Raw genomic sequence first — 18,617 nt, 5'->3', positions numbered from 1 at the left:
GTGGGGTATAGAAAGTGTACTTCAGTCTAAAATCTCTAGAGTAAAGCAAAAACACTGTGATGTGAAAAGCCCAGTTCACTGCATTGGGTATGCATGCTCAAGGAAAAGCAGGGGCACTTTGAAACAACTTCTGCAGTTTCTGCATGAAGCAACTCCACAACTATTGAGAAATGAAAATGCCTGACGTACAACAGGAGTTGTAACCCGTCGCTAATGTCTGTAGATTGCATCTCTGGAATCACATTGTACAAATGAAAAAAAGTCTAATTGTAAGTCACAAAAAAGTTATGCCTAGCTGAAGTTGAGAGAATAGTTACTAACAGAAAATGAAAAATAATGCTTCCATGATCACAGAATTAGCGCCAATTCTTAAATCTTTTACAAGTACCACTCAGAGGGGTGGCTGGAACATCAGCCACTGATAGTTGATTTTTTTTTTTTCTTAAAGGTAGTAATTTTTTTTAACTAAAACCTCATCCCTCCCACATCCACAACGGAAGTGCACATATCTATATGAAGTTTCAATTCATACGTATCTTGTCCATTGTAATATGCTAAGGAATACAGTTTGCTGGCCCAGACAAGTCACATGGCATTACCTGGTTATCATACAAAACTGAAATAAAAGTCTAAGAACAGACAAGAAGGCTTTTTAGATGCTGGCTTATCCAGTGATACTGAAAGAGGAATGCAAGGGAGAGACTTCCCAAAACAGGATTTTCCTGTTCTATACTTTACATGTTGACTTTGCTGCCTTCTTCAGGTGTAAACAGTTCTCAAAGCAGATGTCAGTCATGCACTATTCAAGATCACTGGTGCATTAGTGAAAGAATCCCACTTTTACCATTTTCTTTTTTAACCATCAGGCCTAAAGCAGCAATACTGGTACACTGTTCTCTGTTACTGCTTACTGAGTACTGATGATTCCTCTTCCTTTATTATAGCTCCAGTACACAGCATTTCAAACAGCAACTTGATCCACTAAACATCACCCAGGTCCAATTTTTCAAAGCAAATGCTGTGGTCACTGTACGTGGTGAATATCTAAATAAAAGCATGCTATTTTACAGTTAGACCTCAGTAACAAGACACAGGCACATGCAGTCACTCTTGCAGATCCACGCATGTGCTGTTAGCTAAAGATTGGTGGATGTGAAACAATCTACAAATGTAATATGCAATCATGATAATAGTTATGTATTAAGCTTCCAGTGACCTTCAGACTTTAACAAAAAGCGATAGTTAATAAGCAGATCCCTGCCATATTAATTCACCGTTAGACCAGTGACATAAAAAACTGTTTTGTGAACAAAGAGTTAAGTAATGCAACTTAATTCTACCTGTGTGTATATACTGAATATGTGGCTCTGCACTTCATCCATGGAGTCCAGGCCATAAGCTACTGTTCCCAGGTGAAGTCGTTTGAAGACCATCTCGTTCTGTGTAAGAGTTCCTGTAAGAGAAGCAGCACCAGACATGGAGTGGCAACGAACATACCTATTCCCCATCACAGATTCTCACCCTTGTTCTACCCCAAATTCAAGAGAAACTGGGACAGAAGTTGAATCAGTGACTGCACCAGGCTCTTAGCACAGGCTGAGGCCAGCAAAAGACAATATTAACAAACCTGAGGGCTGATTCTCCTGGGAAGTACTGGTGCACATTACTGTGCCAGTAAATAAGATTCATCCCAAAGTCAATGTCAGCAAGAGCTGCAAGCATAATTCTAGTCCTGCTGGAACCAAAGAAAACTGGAAAAACTTCAGTAGGACCAGGATTTTACATCAGACCAAGCTTTTCATTACCACTTAGGTCTTCTGAATTCAAGCTCAATTTTAAAAGTGTAAGGACAGTGGCAGACAGACTGGTGGTATGTTTCTGCCTATACATGTAAGCTATCTTCATCTGGCTTTGAAAACTAACTCTAAAAAGTTGCTTTTAATTTTATTCTTACCCTCAGCTTTTGGTTTAATAGCATACTTTAAGCATTCTTTAAATTAGCATGATACTCCTATCTTACTTATGGTGTGTTCAGAACAAAAAAGACGATTTTTTTTTTTCAAAACCTGATTAAATCGTATTGTCAAAGTGATAGGAAATGCGTATTTCTTCTAGTCCAAAGAAATCTTACATTATACTCTCTGGCTGGCCAAAAATGTAACAAAATCCAAACAAAAACATACTATGAAACAAAACTGCATTTTCTACATAAATACCTGTTTTGTCTGTAAGCAAATAGGATATCCTCCCCAGCTGCTCAGGAATAGTGCTGGACCGGACCACAGTCCCAGGAATTTTGGAATCTCTGCGGATCACCCAGCTGTAGACAATTTTCCCCATGTCCAGATTCACACGTAAACTATGCAGGAGGAAGGAAAAAAGGGAAAGAAAACATATCACCAGTTAAAACTTTGGAAAAAATTCATTGTGAACTGCCACAGTGCAGTGAAAGAAGGACACATCTACACTGAGTTTGAGCTGCCAATAAAGGTCTTTTTGGGAGATGTATATTCAAACCACTGGCCAGGTGGCAAACTGCGAGAAGGACTGTGTATTGCTGCAGCGGTACTGTAATTCAGAGGTACAATTACACTGAGAAGAATAGACATAATTTGCGGGGAAGATGGACACAGACAAGTAAGGACAGCGTGACTGATATGCAGACAGCAGGTTAAAAATGGAACTGAAATGAATCCCAGACCTACATTGAAAGTAGCAATCCACTTATTAATACAGTACAATTAAATATTAAAGTTTCAGTCCCCTCTTAACAGGCAATTGGGTCCTATTACACTCCATGCTGTATAAATAACCCTCCTTTTCCATTTTTTGCTCTACTTTTATCAAAGTAACCAGATAGCCCAAACTGAGAGAAGGGGTCTTAAATGACTAATCCATGAGTTCAAGTCAGTGAACAGGTGAATACATTGAACAAATTCAGCAGAAACAGCAAAGCAATTCTTGTGTTCTAACAGTAATTTAATTTCTATTTCTAGATTTGCTCAGTTGTCAAATGAGGGGTTTATGTGCTTGTTCATACTAGAAGCATGGAGGAGGACACAAAGCAAGCAGTTTTCTGCTGACAAGAATTAGCAATCATCTTACCTAATGGGAATGATGTTTGAGAACAGAAGAAGAAATCTTATGATCTGGAGATACCAACGGCCAGCAAAGTGCTGAAGGGCCACCATGACAAGCGAAACCACCACAAGAGCCCCAAACAGGATCTTGGTAAGACAGTTCACTTCCAAATCAAAAAGACCAATCTAAAGAAATAAAAGACATTTCAAGAACACAAATGAAGATGTTAGCTCAATGTAGTATTCACAAAGGGAATGAACTGCCATATCCGAACTGCCATTCCCCACTAGTCAACTTCTCTTTTAAAAGACTACAAACATATTTAAATGTATAAGCAATACTGTTGCCATCTTATTATATAAGACTTCCATCCTTTGGAAGCTAAGCAATGCATAAAGGGGTGTCAGAGGACCCATGCTGCCAAAAAGCTGCAAACAGTATAAACATCCCTGCACCATGTCTTAGCTTTGCTATAACAGAAGAATGAAGCAAAATGAGATTTCCTATTCTAACTGGGACTATCTTCTTATAACCATACAAAAAAAAAAAACAGGTTTGCCAATCTTAAAGTGAGAAGACACATGTATAATAGGAACAAAAACCATAAGGAGAAATAGGTTCTGCTACGTAACTATCTTAAATCATAGACTGGAAGACATGAATCATTATTCCTATGAGGTTATCCCTATAGCATGCACATATAGCATTTGGAAGGATTTTCTTTAAAAATTATAAATTTCTGCCCCTTTTTATTTATTGTAAGACTATTTCCTCACCATACCTTACTTCTTGGGTTTGAAGTATTCATCACGCTGCGCAGTTCCCTTCCAGTGTAGAGGACAACTCCCACAACGGTACCTAAACAAAACAGAGCAGGTGTCAGCCAAAGGAAAACAACCTCCAGTTGTTTTCTCTACAAAAACACTTGCTGGATTGAAAGGCTTGATAGTTGGAAAGAATTTTTAGCAGGTTAATTTCAGAAGCAATAACAAGCAGAAATTTAAAAAGCCAGTACCCAAAATGTAAAACCTACAAAAACAGACTCTGAACAGAAGACATCCTACAAAAAGTCTACAACCACACTGCCGATACGGTTGGACCTGATGCAGCATCACAGACTGCATCAACTAATGTGTATGGGAAGAGAAGTCAACTGCTTTGCTCTCTCAACCTTCCCCTGACCCTCTTTTGATGGCAGTTGTCTTGCCCCACTATAAAAGTTGCTAAGGATGGAGGATTTCTTGGTTTTCCTCCCACCACTTTGAATTCCACTTAGGTGTGGGTAAATTTGCCTTACACCAGACAGTGTTCCTTCATTGTGTCAAAATTAAAACAGTGCTCTGGCCTACAGTTCTTTATTGGTGAAGGTTGCCACAATCAGAGTAAAACAAATTAATTCCAACAGTTTTCAAAGACAGAATTACCTTATTTTAAAATCTACATTTTATTTTAAATATTTGTCTAATTGCTGTTCCCACCAAAAGGCGAAATCATACCAACTCCTACCTTGCTGTAACAGATGGAGCTGCTGGGAGCCCATCAGTGTATTTTAATGCTATGTCCCACAGTTGCTAAAGAGCTGAGAGCAACAAAGTTCTCCCTTTTCTTCTAACAGAAACATAATACAGTTAACACCATAAATTACTGGGTTTCTACAGATTTCTTTTAAAGACTTTGCAGAAAGCCATAAAGAAAAAGCCATGTACCATCAAGAGTTTAAAAGCTGCTATTGCCAAGGTCTAATATTTTACTAGAAAATTTTAGGGGTCTGTAAAAACGGAGAAAAACAACACTGAAAAAAAAGCACTGCTGCAAATACATTGCCATTTTATACTCTGATTTTCCCCTGCTCCCATTAACGATCAAAGTTTTAACAAGCTGCAAGTGAAGTATTTTTAAATAAGACTGATTCAAAAGAGGTGGTTTCTAAAAATATGCTGGGAAACATTCCTTTTAAAAAAAAAAAAAACAAACAACAAAAACCAACAAAACCACTGAAAAACAACAAATCACTGGAGCCAGATGGCAGGTGGTGGTAAGATCATCACAATTCATATCAGCAGATGGCACAGCTACTCCAAATCAACCACAAACAGTCAGAGTCAGACCTATTCCTACTACAGCAGATGGAGAAAGCCACATAGCTCTGCTCCATTTTACAAGCAAAGGCTGCCCTAGTGAGATGGCATCACTACAACTTGACAGCTTTCACTTCCAGAGGAAGAAAAATAATATCCCCATTTTTTCTTAACAGAAATAACCTACAACATGCTATTTATTATTGCCATAGGAGAAACAAACCCAAGTATTATATTGATCAAGTCAGTCAAAATGAGAGTGGAAACCTGTCAGGGCTAGAAAACAGCTTGAAGGCAGACTGATATGTATTAAAAGTGTGTTTCTAACTCCAGTTGTTTTATGGCCATTCAAAACAGACTCCAGTGCATAAACCATTTGAAATGATGAAAATATTTGCAAACGTTATTCCTATTAACTGAACTCACAAAGATGTCTATCTACAAATAACTTATCCAGAAAGGCGGATTAGATTCAAACAGTAGGTTCATTTGGGCAGACAGGAGGTTGTTGCATGCCTTGATACAGACACCAAGACCACGCAGGACTTCTGAACAACACTGGAGTAGTGACCAGGTGGAGTAGAGTGTGCGCTCTGCCCTCCTTTGGGGAAAACTGTCTGCACCCACATGTAGACTACACAGAGCTGAATGTGCAGCAAAGGAAAAGCCTTTACCATCAGCAGGCGCTGGCTGCAGGCATGCTGAGGGCAGGAGAGCATCTCCCTCTGATTTCAGTAGGACTATTCACTGTGACACACACCCACACCCCACGTTAGGCTCAGCCAAGGCAGTGTGAGATCTGCACTGGTTCAAGAGCTGGTACAAATTAAAGCTTCAATACAGGAGGCAAGCAAGTCCCTCTGGGAAAGGCTGCTGCAGGGACAGTAGCCATACAGGACAGAATCACAAGGAAAACAGCTTTCCATTTCTCTATTTTGTTCAAAAGCAGGATGAGCTGAGACTCATTCATGAGGCAGCCTGATGGGTATCTGAAGCTGCCAGACTGACTACATGTGTCTGCACTCAGAGGGGAGGAAGGTAGGTTACCTACTGCATGGTAGTTACTAATCTATAAACATAATTTACTTGATTAAATTGTATTTGGACAACTAGTTTATTATGATCCCTTGGTCACAGCACTGTGACAACACTGTAATACATTTCAAAGAAGAGTCAGAGAAACATACAGGAATAAAATCTATTCTTGGATAGAAACATACAGGAATAAAATTTATTCACAGTTTTCTGCTTTTAAAAGAGCAAATCAAAATCTTTTCAGTGCTTCAGAAAAAAATAAATTCTTTAGAAGCTCATGTTCCTTTCCATTATTATTAAATCCATTATTAATTCACAGTACTGCACTGTGAAGTCTCTCCATTCAACAACTTTAATTCCAGAACAGAATTTCATTCTCCTGCAGCTACCACCCTGTAAACCCTGCATGCATGCTGGACAGGAGAGGAACAAGGCTTTTACTTTGACAAGCCTCTACAAGAGGGCATTGATTAATCTCAGGCCTTGGGAGCTTATTGTATATATAAACCAAAATCTGTCAAAGAATTTTTTTTTTTCCTTTCTGAAAGTATATAAGACTAACTCAATGGAAGCACTTACCTGGAAATCTTTCATCTTAGCTTCTGTTACCAGAATCTATTTGACACCATTTCTGTTACAGATTAGGATGTCAATGCAGAGAGCAATTAAGTGCTATTCTGGTCCTAGATGCTAAAGAAGTGCCCAAAGGCCACTCCAGTTCTTTCTCATCTAGGAATGTCCAAGAGGCAATTAGATGTCAGCTCAGCTCCCCAGAGGTGTTAGGACAAGTGGGAAACCTCATTCCAACTGCTAATTTCTCCAACTGACAGAGATTATTATTCCATTACAAAAAGACCTTTAAAAATTGTTAACATATTCCCTTTAAAAAAAAAAAGAAATTACACATGCCTCCATCTTACCTGATGCAATCACTGTGCTGGCCCATAGTGTGTTTTCTATGCTTAAACTTTCATTCACTGGAGGGTCACTGTCCTCCTACAACAGCATAGAAACCAAAAAAACCTGTCAGCAGTGTAAAAGGCCAGTGGATGGAAGAGTTACACAGAGATCTCTGGAGAGGGGCACAGGGAGCGTTGGTAAAGGGCTTCTTGATAAAACAGGGGATTTTCAAAAACCCAGGTAAATCTCTGCTTGGATTAAGAACATGAGCACTTTGTTTCAGTGGAGCAGAAAAAAAATATCTATTAAGATACCTCTGCCTGCTGAAGTCCCCCAGGAATCATGAACGAGAAAGGGATTTTTCAGCAGCTCTCCAGGGGCTACAGGAAAACGTTCCCTCACTTGGCTCATGCAGATTAATAGCATTTCTCCTGCTACTGTAAAATCTCACTGAGAACCTGGCTGGACTGCTCAGTGATGCCTGGAAAGTTGTCTGATACGCACCAGAGAACAGTTACAAGAAAGTGTGGTTCCTCTTAGGCACCAAAAGATTAATTCTACCCAATTGTACCTTTGCATGAGAAAGTAAATTAATGTCAGTGCAGGTTTTGTACAAAAACTGTCTTCCCAAGCCACTCAAACTCTTCTTCCATGCCAGCACTACTAAACCAGATTAAACCGTGCCACATAAGAAGGGCAAAACCTACAATTTTGAACTAAAATATCAGCAGACAACTTCTAAAAAGCTGTAACTGTCTTCTATTTATTACAAACCCTTTTGTCCTCTGAAAACTCACCAAGGGTGTTAGATGAATCTCTCAAAGTTTTTGTAATCCCACTGAAGGGAAAAAACCCCAACCTTTTGCTCCAAGTAGGCAATGCATCTTCCCAACAAGTCAAGAGATAAATATTTTTTTTAATGGTGATATTTCACAGTGGCTCTGAGCTGCTGCCCTCTGAAGTAAGGGGGCAGATATAACTGAGTTCACATAGGTTGCATGCAATTGGAGGCAAAAAAACAACTGACTCAGAATTACAACTGCTATTGCTTGATCTAGCTAAGATGCCCTGTCTTTTCACAACTAAAGGATTTTAATCTACAAAGCCCATGGTGGTCCAGGTTTTCTTCTGAACATGCACCATGAACTCATAATTACCAATCTCCATCTGAATGTTCAGATCTAATAGCTTCAGAGTAAAGTCCTTAATCCCAAACAGCCTATGACATTGTCTCCAAGTCAAAGCTTTAATAACTCTATTTTTGTTTCAGATTTATTTCATGGATTTTATGAAGGGAAAAAAAAAGAAGAAAGAAGAGATAATTAATGACAAGACAGACTTCACTATTTCTCCTGAAAAACTCTGGCACTCTGGTAGCATTCAGAAGGTTTGCATAACAAACACTCCACATATGATTTCAAGCATATGTCAGCAAGACTCACCCTTGTGAAGGTCCCCACAAAGTTATGTATATCAATACTGGGTTCTTCTGCATATACATAGGATCGGATTTGCAGTAGGTCCTATAGAACAGATATGTTTTGACAGACAGTTAACAAACACATTTTAATAATGTTTCTACCAAAACACTTTGAGCAAGAGCTACTTACCACGTTAAGATTATCACTAAATGATGTTACTTACTGGAGCCCAACTGCCTAAGACAAAATACAATTGGTGTACCAGCTTCACTGAAGGGTACCTCTTGAACTGCAACCTGAGAGACTCCTGGGAGTTACTGAGATGTTGGTGCCCCATAAAAGAAATTTCAGCCTGAATAATCAAGACAGCCTAAGACACTTATTTCTTCACAGCAAACAAGGTTTGGACAAGTCTTTTACAGTAACCAAGAACACCCTATCGCTCAATATTTAGTTCAAGATGCCAGTGTCACTAGGAAGAGTTCTGTGATGACAAGATTCACCAATTCTGCAGTGTTTTCATTGCTGACTCCTACACATGCATGAACTCCATGGAGGGAATGCCTTGCTTCAAAGCCTTTGTATAAAACAACCTTCTTGCACTTTTTACAGATAGAACATAAATAAAGCAGGTATTCTGATTTCCCCTTCTTTTTCTTTTAAAAAACACAACACATGAACTACTTTAGCTAGAGATTCTGGGAAAACAGCACATTTGATGGAGATTATATTATTTTAGATCATACAGTACAGCTTCCATGGTGACACTCCTCCTTTCATAAAGGTGAGCAATGAAAACTTAATGGCCTCTGAAGCCATTTCATTAAAATGCATCAATTGTGCCTCTGAACATACTGCAGTACAAGGAATTGAAAGGGAACATTTGAAAAGTACCACCAACCAAGGGTACCTGTCCTGCAGTAAGTTACTGCAGTGGCTTCTGGAGAGGAAAAAGAAAATAGAAGCATCCTACCATTAGCCACCTCCTGCTGCAAGGTCATCTCTAGCTGCCAACCCCAGTGCCTGTCTACACAGCTCTGGGTGACAGCCGTGCAGCAGACACCTAGCTTCAACTTACCTGAAATCATGCCTGGGGCTTAGGAAGAGCTGGTTTACCCTTATACTCTTTACTGCCAAAGCTAATCTGTAGCATGCACTGAGCCCTGTGCAGAACAATGCTGCATTAACCTGCTTCTCAAAACAGCCCATTAACTGAGGCACCTGAACATTTCTCAGGTAAAACAGATACCTGTGTTTACCAAGTACAGTATTTTGTATGAAGGCAGCTTACAGAAGCAGTTGGCAGCCTCTGAGTACAGGTAACAGGTAGCCGCAGTTTCCAGTCTGTCTCACCATCCAGCTGGTCAGTGCGAAGGAAGCAAGACCCTGTGGATTTTCAACACCAGTCAGTGCTCTTTCCAGATCTGTCTTAGGTACATCTATAACCCGTGAAATGGCTTCCTATCTAGGACACCCTTCTTTCTTTGGAGACAGTAACTGATTTCAAGTAGAATTTGTTAATAACATAATTCTTATATTCTTGCATCACACATTCATTTCCTTCCACTAGTCCCAAATACAGTGAGACTCTGCACTGTATCTTTAAGACATTTGAAACGTTCTCATTAGGTTTTATGTTTTCTAATCCTTCTGATCAAACATTTCCTTATCCCACACTTAACAAAACAAACCTGAAGAGCAAGTAAAATAATTTACATCTAAAACTCAAACTGTTACGCAACCAGATCCATTTACCCTGGATTCAACTACTTACATTCTTTGACTAGCAAACAAAAAGAGTATAACATCCCAAGAAGTGGCGGGCCATAAATGCATTTGAATTTTCTGTCTCTCAAAAATTTTGCTATTATCTATTTCTTTCACGTTTCGAAAAGATAATTTTCTCTAAACAACCAGTGAAAGGTTAATGGCTATTTTGACAATTGGTTCCAGATGTTTACCATTCTTCTCCGACGTCCTCAGGAAGATCATGTCAGCAGGGACCCGCTGGTTCTGTTAGGAGAAGAAAGGCTATTATTGTGCATACAGCCCTGCACGCGTGTGCAGCCGCCTTCCACAGCCCCACCATAACAAGCAAAGGGGATATGGAGGAGAAAGAGGATTTCTTTGTCAGACTGAAGCTTGCTATTCTTTTTGCTTTGAATCCTGAACTCACTTCCCTGTAGAATTCCAAGTGCAGAATAATAACTGGTGCCAGCTCCCACTGACCAGACCCACCAATGGGTAGGTTTACAAAAGGGCTAGTGAGTAATTCTAGAAGTATGAAGAAATTTTAAACTAATGCTGGTTTCCTTTCAAGAAGTCCCATGCTAGAAGAAAGCATGTATCTGGAATCTACAGCTACCATTTTTCTCTTTTTTGTACTGAATATTTTCATACTAATGGTTTTAGAAGTCACAGCTACTTGCACAAAGAGTACGTGGGGGAAAAAAAAAAAAAAAAAAAAATCAGTGGATTAAAAACACACACATGATTGTATAAAGGGGAAAATATACCTGTACATACCAGTGCCTACAAATGGATCACTGTGTCTCCCAATACTTTTGTTGTTTACACCCAAAGCAACATTTGGATGTTGCATTAGTATCAGGTATTTAACCTGTGTCCAACAGTAGAGACAGGACCAGGGAGGCTTTTTATCTTGCTATAGTACAAGTGGAAAAATTAGGTTAGAGGTGCATATCTACAGATTTGTTCTCATTTGTAAAGATGATGATGCTGTTCTGGTGGGGTGAAGGAACCCTGAAAAGTGGTTAAATATTGTAACTAGTGTTCAACACTTGACATTCTAAGCCTACTGTAAAACAAATATGACTTAAAATATCTCATTTTCTATGGTCTTGCCAAAAAAAAAAAAGTACATTACACATAAAGGCTAACCTTTTCAACAATGATGAGGTCGCCTACTTGTATATTGGAGCTCTTCACCTTCACAGTCCCTGCAAAGGAAAGAGACCAGTGCATTAGAGCAGCAGCAGGAGAGTTTGTGGGCGCTGTGCAACGTTCCTTACTTCCCCTCCTTCCACTTCACTATTCTGGAGAAAATGGGTGATGTTTCCATCACAAGAATTAGGCAACACTGGCCAATCCTTACCCTCTCATCTAACAGCTCCAGATCTCAGCCCTGGATGCAGAAACTCCCTGCTCCCTCTTTAGTGACAACTCTGAAACAAGCCCTTAAACTGTTTTTTGTAACGCTTAACCCAGGAATTCAACATTACTTTTGGCATCAGGCAAGAACAGGAAAATTACAACAGGGAACCATTAACTCCTGACTCCTTCTCTTTTGGTGTTTGAAAATTTAAAGTTCAACTCTCGAGTCAAGACCTGGAAGCTGTAAGTACACTGGACCCATCTTAAAAACCAGGCTCATTTTCTTCTGTGCCACAGCTCTTGTATCTAGGTCAGCTCTACCGTATCTCCTTTGCCTCTTGATGCACATGTCCTGAACTAGCCCTGCAGAGCATGGGTCCTACAGAAAACACATAAATATTTATTTCTTTGCAGCTGTCAAACATTTCCCAGTTGCTTTAAAACAGGGGATTAATTTAACAATTGGCTAGTAATTTCAAATCATTAGCCAGCTCTAGATTTGGCTTCTCGGACTAACTAGTGATTTATAATCAGTTAATTTGAACCCTGGCTCTATGTGTCTGTCTGTTATATTTCAACAAAAGCCTCTTTAATCTGCTGTGATTTGAGTGGAAGTGGGGGAGGCACGTGGAGCTCACCCTGGCACGGACAACACTCCTACTGTACCTCGAAATTCATGGGCTAACTGGCCAGATAGCAGCTCAGGGGGAAAGGAGAAGGGGGAAGGGAGGGGGAATAGAAATTAGCACAAAGCACAAAGGTCACTAGGATTTTACTACTGGCAGTCCCTTCATTAGCATCCTTCTCAGGATATGCTTCAGTGTTTCTGCTCCAAATTAACAATGAAAGCCATTCTGGGCTCCCGGCAGCCTGCTGCTTTGGTGACACACTGTGTGCTTAACAACATGCTTCATCACTGCTGCTAATAAATGCAGACTTCCTTACATGCTGTAATTATTCCTACAAATTATAAGCAGTCATGGCCCATTTCACAAATATCTCATAGGTCTTTCGTGGATTCTGGGTTTTGCCTTGTGAGATTTTTAGTTTAAAAAAGGGTAAACAAAATGAATGCTGGGCTAAAGACATCTCTGCCGGGGTAGGAAGCATACCGGGGATTAAGAGTCCATTACGCAGAGGCTTGAAAAGAAAAGCCGCACTCCAAGAGGATCCAAAAAAGCATCCCTGGCAGTCCTCTGTATGGGCTATACAAAGTTAGGTACTATGACACTAAAAGGGTCTGACAGATAACATCTCTTCCTCCCCTTTTAATACGGTTATTCACAAAACAACAAAAAGTGCTTTTGAATATTCTCCTGTGCAAAGGAGGAGAAAAAAAACCTGTGTGCTCTCCCCACACAGGCACAGCAATTCCTAAACCACTTTGCGAAAAAGCTCTTGGAAGGAGAGGTGGATTTGTTTAACCATATTTTATGTGTTTCTCTTAAAGGATTTATTTGGTGACTGTCAGTATACAAAGCACTACCTGCAGGGTTCAAAAATTCACTTATTTTTGTAGTGCTTTCCTTAATGATGTAAATTCATGCTGGAAAAGAAAAATTAACGCCTGGTCAAAGCTACAACATGATGATTTCCCATCACTATGCACATAAAAGGCTTTTTGGATCATTATTCTGAAAACAGTTATCAACTGCTTTAAAATTTTTCCAAGCTGAGAAAAATCAAAGCAGCTGGAGCATATTTGTCTTGTTCAATAACCCTCCCAACCTCAGCTGTTTTCAGGTAAAAGAAAGAGGACCTTTCTAACCAATACACATTTTTATAACTCCTGTATAAATGAGATGCCCTTTTTAGATAGCAAAGCTAATGCTGCTTTTCCAACCATACTCCTGGCCTCTCATGGATGACATCTCGGCAGTATGTACCACATGTCCTGCTAAGAAGGCGCAGGACCAGATGTTTCCTTTGACTCAGGACTCCCATAAAGCAACTTACTTGAATTAGTTTTATTTTGATCTTGGGAATTCTGTAATTCCTTTTTCTTTCTGTGGGGAAACTACCTCCTAAACATTAGATGTTTTCTCATGCATGTTTAACAAACTAGCTAATAACACAACTGCTTCATTTCCCAGTACTTCTCTGCTCTTAAAGTATTTTTGTAATAATAAATTACTGCTTTTACAAATGCATCTAGAGGTGATTCTTCTAAATACACATCAGTTTATTTAGCATCTACAATACTTCCATACTTTCTGAAGTGATCAACACAATTTTAAAAAGCAACTAGTCATGATCTCTTATTTAAAAAAATAAATCTGTTCTTAAAAGTTGATTGGTATTTGTTTATTCTTTGCTGTATCCTGATTTATTTTTTAAAGACAAAAAAAGGTAAACATAATAAAATGCAATCAGTTCTAACTTAAGCTATGGACTTTGAAATTATCACCAAATCTGCAGAGTGATGGATGTACCAAAAAGCAGATTATTTTAAGTATTAAATATATTGGCCAGAAGAGATGCCATTTTTCTACCACTTAAGATTTCACCATAGATCTGCAGAACTTCACTAAGGTACAGATCAAAACACTTAATCTAGCATTAAAGATGAAGCCAGCAGTTTATTAAAACAAGCTAAATGCATCTGAAAAAAAAGAGGGTTGTTTGGATGTGCTGCACCAAACTTTTAGCTTTTGCAGCCTTATGCTGTATAAACTGTGGAACAGGACTCAGAGGGTTTGGGAAAATATTGTTTTTATATGGCTGGTAAATGCCAATGATCTGTATCTTAAGTAGCACCCCTCAGTAGGAGGTCTCTTCCCATTTCTTTCTGTGGAGTTTCTCTCTATTATGCAGTGTTACTCAGGGAGGGGGGCTGCAAGAGAAGAAAAACAAACCAAGAATTTGCAAGCACAGTTCTAGCTTTCTATCAAGCAGAAAGTCAGCACACAGACCTCTGAACACAAGGAGGCTTGTGGGTTTATGAATAGGGGATTGAAATTTGATTATTTTTTATTACAATCCAAACAACTGTCCTTTAAATTGAGAGCTTTCTATTAAAAAAAAATGCTTTCCAGAAGTCTGCTGGTTTCATCATTTGGGAACATAAATGGATCATACCGGTAGAAAGAGAAAAGAGGTTCAGGGTGGAGTTTTTTCCACGTTATGTAAAATAAAGGAACACAGAAAATACACTACTGTCTACTCTGCCTCACACCGCCCTCCAGAAAGATTAGCCCCTGGCAGCAACTATATTCAAAATAAAATGTGATCCAAAGAGGATTCTTTCTTTTCCTCTAAAAAAACAAGCAGCTTAATGAATCTTAAAAAGCTTAACAAGAAGAGTGGCTGAAAAAAGTTTAATTTACAGGAGCAAAGCTGCAAATGTAAATACCACCCCTGCACCCCCAGGGGTGGGGGACCAGGCTGGGGGGGGTGCTGGAGCTGGAGAGCTCCCGGCCGACCACGCTGCCGCCACGGCTCTGCGCAGGGTGTGAGGAACCACACACAAAGAGGACAAGAGGATCCCAATTTGGGAAAGAACTTAAATCTGTGCTTACGTCTATCCCTATTCAAAAGTGTGCTTACATCTATCCCTGTAAGCATGTGGTTAAGTCTCCCTGACTTCATTCAGACCTAAGTATGTATATATCTACATTTGTGGGCTTGCACTGGGAGGCCATGGTTGGAGATAGGAAAAACTACATTCCAGCCACCTTAACTGCAGCTTAGTGCAAATACTCAGGAGAAATAAAAATAACTTGGAGAAAGCTACAGTGCTCCATTAGATCCATTATAGCCAATCTTCAAGACAGCAGTGCTCAGTGTCAAGCCTCACCTAATCCCCCTCCTGCAAAGCACTGACTTTAGAGGTGAAACTATTGTGAAGTTTCAAAAAAATTACATAGCAACATTTCAGAAGGCTTTTGTGCATCAGTACCCTTCTGCACTGCCTCTTCTCAGTACAAGGCTGTGCCAATATCCTGAAGCATGAACCATGCCATTCAACATCAACAACAAAAACCCAAACCAAAAAAACCCCAACAGCCTGTAAACAGTCCAAAGCAAGTCCTATCTGGAGTTTTGTCAGCTACACTGAATATTAATGGTTAAGATCAGCTCTTCTCAACTTCTTTTGAAGCTTCTAATTCTGACCTGATGAATGGCTTCTTTGACAGCTTGCTTACTTTTTCTAACAGTAGTAACAGATATAATAAAACAAACCCAACACTCTTCCATCCCCCAGCCATGGTGGCCACACAAGGTACTTCCCTGCTTCTAGTTGATTCTCAGAGGTGTGAAGGTTTTAATCAGTGAAAAAGCAGATGTTCAGGTCTCCTGAAAACCTCGAGTACTGAGATTCAGCGAGCACAGAAAACTACTTTTCTCCCCAAACCATCAGACAATCATAATTTCTGTGTTTTTCCTACTCAAAACTATACTGCTAAAGACTCTTGTTCCTGTTTCTGCATCAAATTCGTGTCAAATAAAGTGGCTTAAGATTTTCAGCTAGTGCCCAGCTGCCAATCCTCCTTGGTTTCTTTCACAAAATTAGAAAAGTTAAAGGACTGGGGGGAGGGAAATCATTCATGGGAAACGTAATAGCAATATGAAAAGAACTAAAGGAGAGGTCAGGCCCCTTATAGATCACTGAATAGAATCCAGAAGGCAACTCTTTTATATCTTTAAATAGATGTAGTACACCCCTCTTGGATGAGGCTTTTGTTGGTTGCCAAGCATTTTAAGTGTTGTAGTAAGAACACGTTATTAAAAGGGGATTTAATATTCAGAAACTCAAACTCCCTAGTTCGAAGTTGCCTCATAATTCCTGGCATGTGAAATATATACAGCCTTAAGCAATTACATTTAAGAAGCAGCCTTATTCTTAAAAGTGCAAGTGTTGGAAGCAGGATATTTTTACTCCACCTAGTTCACTGCATCTTAATTCAAGGGTATAAACTTTTCTAACAAAGAAACTGGAAAAGAAAAAAAAAAAAGAAGTTGCTTAAATTCAGTTCATTTGCTCTTTAAAAACAAAACCCTGTCCTCACCATCATTGTCATGGTATTAGGAGTAACTCCATAGTGAGGTTGCATTCGATTTTTCAAATGAGAATTTAAATGTCTTTGTTAAGTAAGGCACAGCTGTAAACAATGGCCAGAGCCGGGGATCAGACACAGCTGAGCTGCAGCCTGGGCTCACTGACAAACGAGGTCTCCAAACTCCTCACAGTTGGAGGAAGGGGCTAAAGATGATGTATACAAAAAACAAAACAAAACAAAACCAAGAGAAGATATTTCCAGTATGAGGAACTGTATCAGCCACTGCTAAGAGACACACACAAAAGATATGACAACGTATCACACAGTCTCTTTTATCAAAGGACTTGCACGATGTAAGTCCCTGTCTGGTAAAACCTAGAAAAAACTATGAAACTCAACCAGTATTGTATGTTCCAAAATTGATGGAACACGTCAGTACGTCAAGCAAGTCACGTTAAATTTAACACATGCACTCAGAAGCTCCTTCACTTCACAGAGTACTTGTACTTACTGATGATCTGCGGTACCTGTGCTGAAAGGGTCACCAGCCCTAGGCGCTAGAACACAGCCTGCCTTCACTACCGTTCCTTCAATCTGCCTCTGCATAACCATCTTCTGACAATTTCACAGAAGCTCTGTGATTTAATTCTTCTAGTAAAGTGTTTTTGCAAGTTATCTATGTGGATCCTTCTCCCTTTACTAAGCATGCTGTTTCCATTAAAGAATATGAACTGGCAGCTTATAGGAATTCTTACATCTGCCTCTTACCGACAGGGTGAGCAAGCAAAAAAACACATGCAGGGGGAAGGCAGATGCACTATTATCAAAATTGGAAGAAAAACAAACAACATCCCCCCCCCCCCAAACAACGTATCGCATCTACTATAGTTCCATTCTTGTTTTCTTCCTACTATGCTCTTCACTGTATTTGCCTCTCCCTCCCTCCAGCCATGTAACATTATGGAGCGCTTCTCTCTTTGCAGGAAGGAAAACACATTTCCCCTCTGGAAACATCCACCTCCACAACCTAGAGCAGTTAAGATCCAGTTTCATTTTCTTTGGTGACTCTAATACATGAAGAAGGGATAATAACTGGGAAACAAGCATTGGCTTACAGTGGAGTTAAGAGCACATATGATCTGATATTTAAAAATACCACAACAGCGGCTTGGAAGTTCACTCCCGCCTTGTGCTGGCTGCAGTGAACTCCCAGACCACTAGGCAATCTCCTGCACATGTAAACACACCAGCTGCCCACTCCCCGTGCCTTGAGTTGCCAAGATGATGCTCTGAAGCTACCTGAGGCAATTACCACACACCCTCCTCGCATTAGCTGGGCATCTCCCTAGGAAACCCTCAGCAAAGCCCAGCATCCACCACAGCCCAGCAAGGAGCCATCCACGAGAAGCCACCCACACCCCCAAGGCCTCCGCAGCAGCAGCATGGCCACAAAGCCACGTGCCTGCGAGCCCATAACCCCCTCCCCATTCCTTGAACTCTGCTTCTCCAACTGTCAGCAGTGTTTGATTGAGTTGCAACCCCCGGCGCTGCCGCAGCCGCGCCAGGATGCAGCGGGCATGCTGGAGCCACTGAGCCGACCTCTCGCTGTGAGCTTGCTGTAGATCTGCGAGTTCACTTCCTTGTCGCGCATGTAACATCTGATCTCCTCCGTGGCCTCTCGGATGACGGTAACAGCAAGCACAAATCCCTAAAAAGAGCATGGAGGGGGGAAAACAGCCTGGATGAAAAGGTCAGGAAAAATCACATCTGCCTCTAATAAGAGCAATATTTATCAGTACCAATGCCAACAATCTGCATTTCCTTATTCCATCTTCTCTCACTAAATCATTATAGTGGTTATCATGTGCTGCTGTGCAGAACTCCCAACAGTCTTGTTGCTTAAAAAAAACATGGTTATTTCTCAGCTTTACTGTGATGCTCTTCCTGTACCTCTCCAAACATTTCTTTCTAAAGTTTATCTGAAGAGT

General features: G+C 40.1%; 1 protein-coding gene across 1 annotated transcript in view; it reads right to left on the bottom strand.

Moving 5' to 3' along the window:
• ATP9A (ATPase phospholipid transporting 9A (putative)) overlaps nt 1-18,617 on the bottom strand; it is a 71,259-nt gene that overhangs the window by 31,406 nt on the left and 21,236 nt on the right. Inside the window, exons 6-15 of the mRNA XM_026862322.1 lie at nt 18,229-18,337; nt 11,417-11,475; nt 10,477-10,528; nt 9,807-9,901; nt 8,537-8,617; nt 7,115-7,190; nt 3,863-3,939; nt 3,106-3,266; nt 2,217-2,359; nt 1,341-1,453 (exon numbers count right to left, since the gene is read on the bottom strand). Coding sequence (XP_026718123.1) covers nt 1,341-1,453; nt 2,217-2,359; nt 3,106-3,266; nt 3,863-3,939; nt 7,115-7,190; nt 8,537-8,617; nt 9,807-9,901; nt 10,477-10,528; nt 11,417-11,475; nt 18,229-18,337 — 966 coding nt within the window. The remainder of the gene's footprint in view (nt 1-1,340; nt 1,454-2,216; nt 2,360-3,105; nt 3,267-3,862; nt 3,940-7,114; nt 7,191-8,536; nt 8,618-9,806; nt 9,902-10,476; nt 10,529-11,416; nt 11,476-18,228; nt 18,338-18,617) is intronic.

Source organism: Athene cunicularia (genome assembly GCF_003259725.1).
Source record: "Athene cunicularia isolate RWA chromosome 20 unlocalized genomic scaffold, athCun1 chr20_part1, whole genome shotgun sequence".
NCBI classification, from domain to species: Eukaryota; Metazoa; Chordata; class Aves; order Strigiformes; family Strigidae; genus Athene; species Athene cunicularia.
Note: the sequence above shows the minus strand (reverse complement) of the source record. Positions and strands in the feature narration are given on the sequence as shown.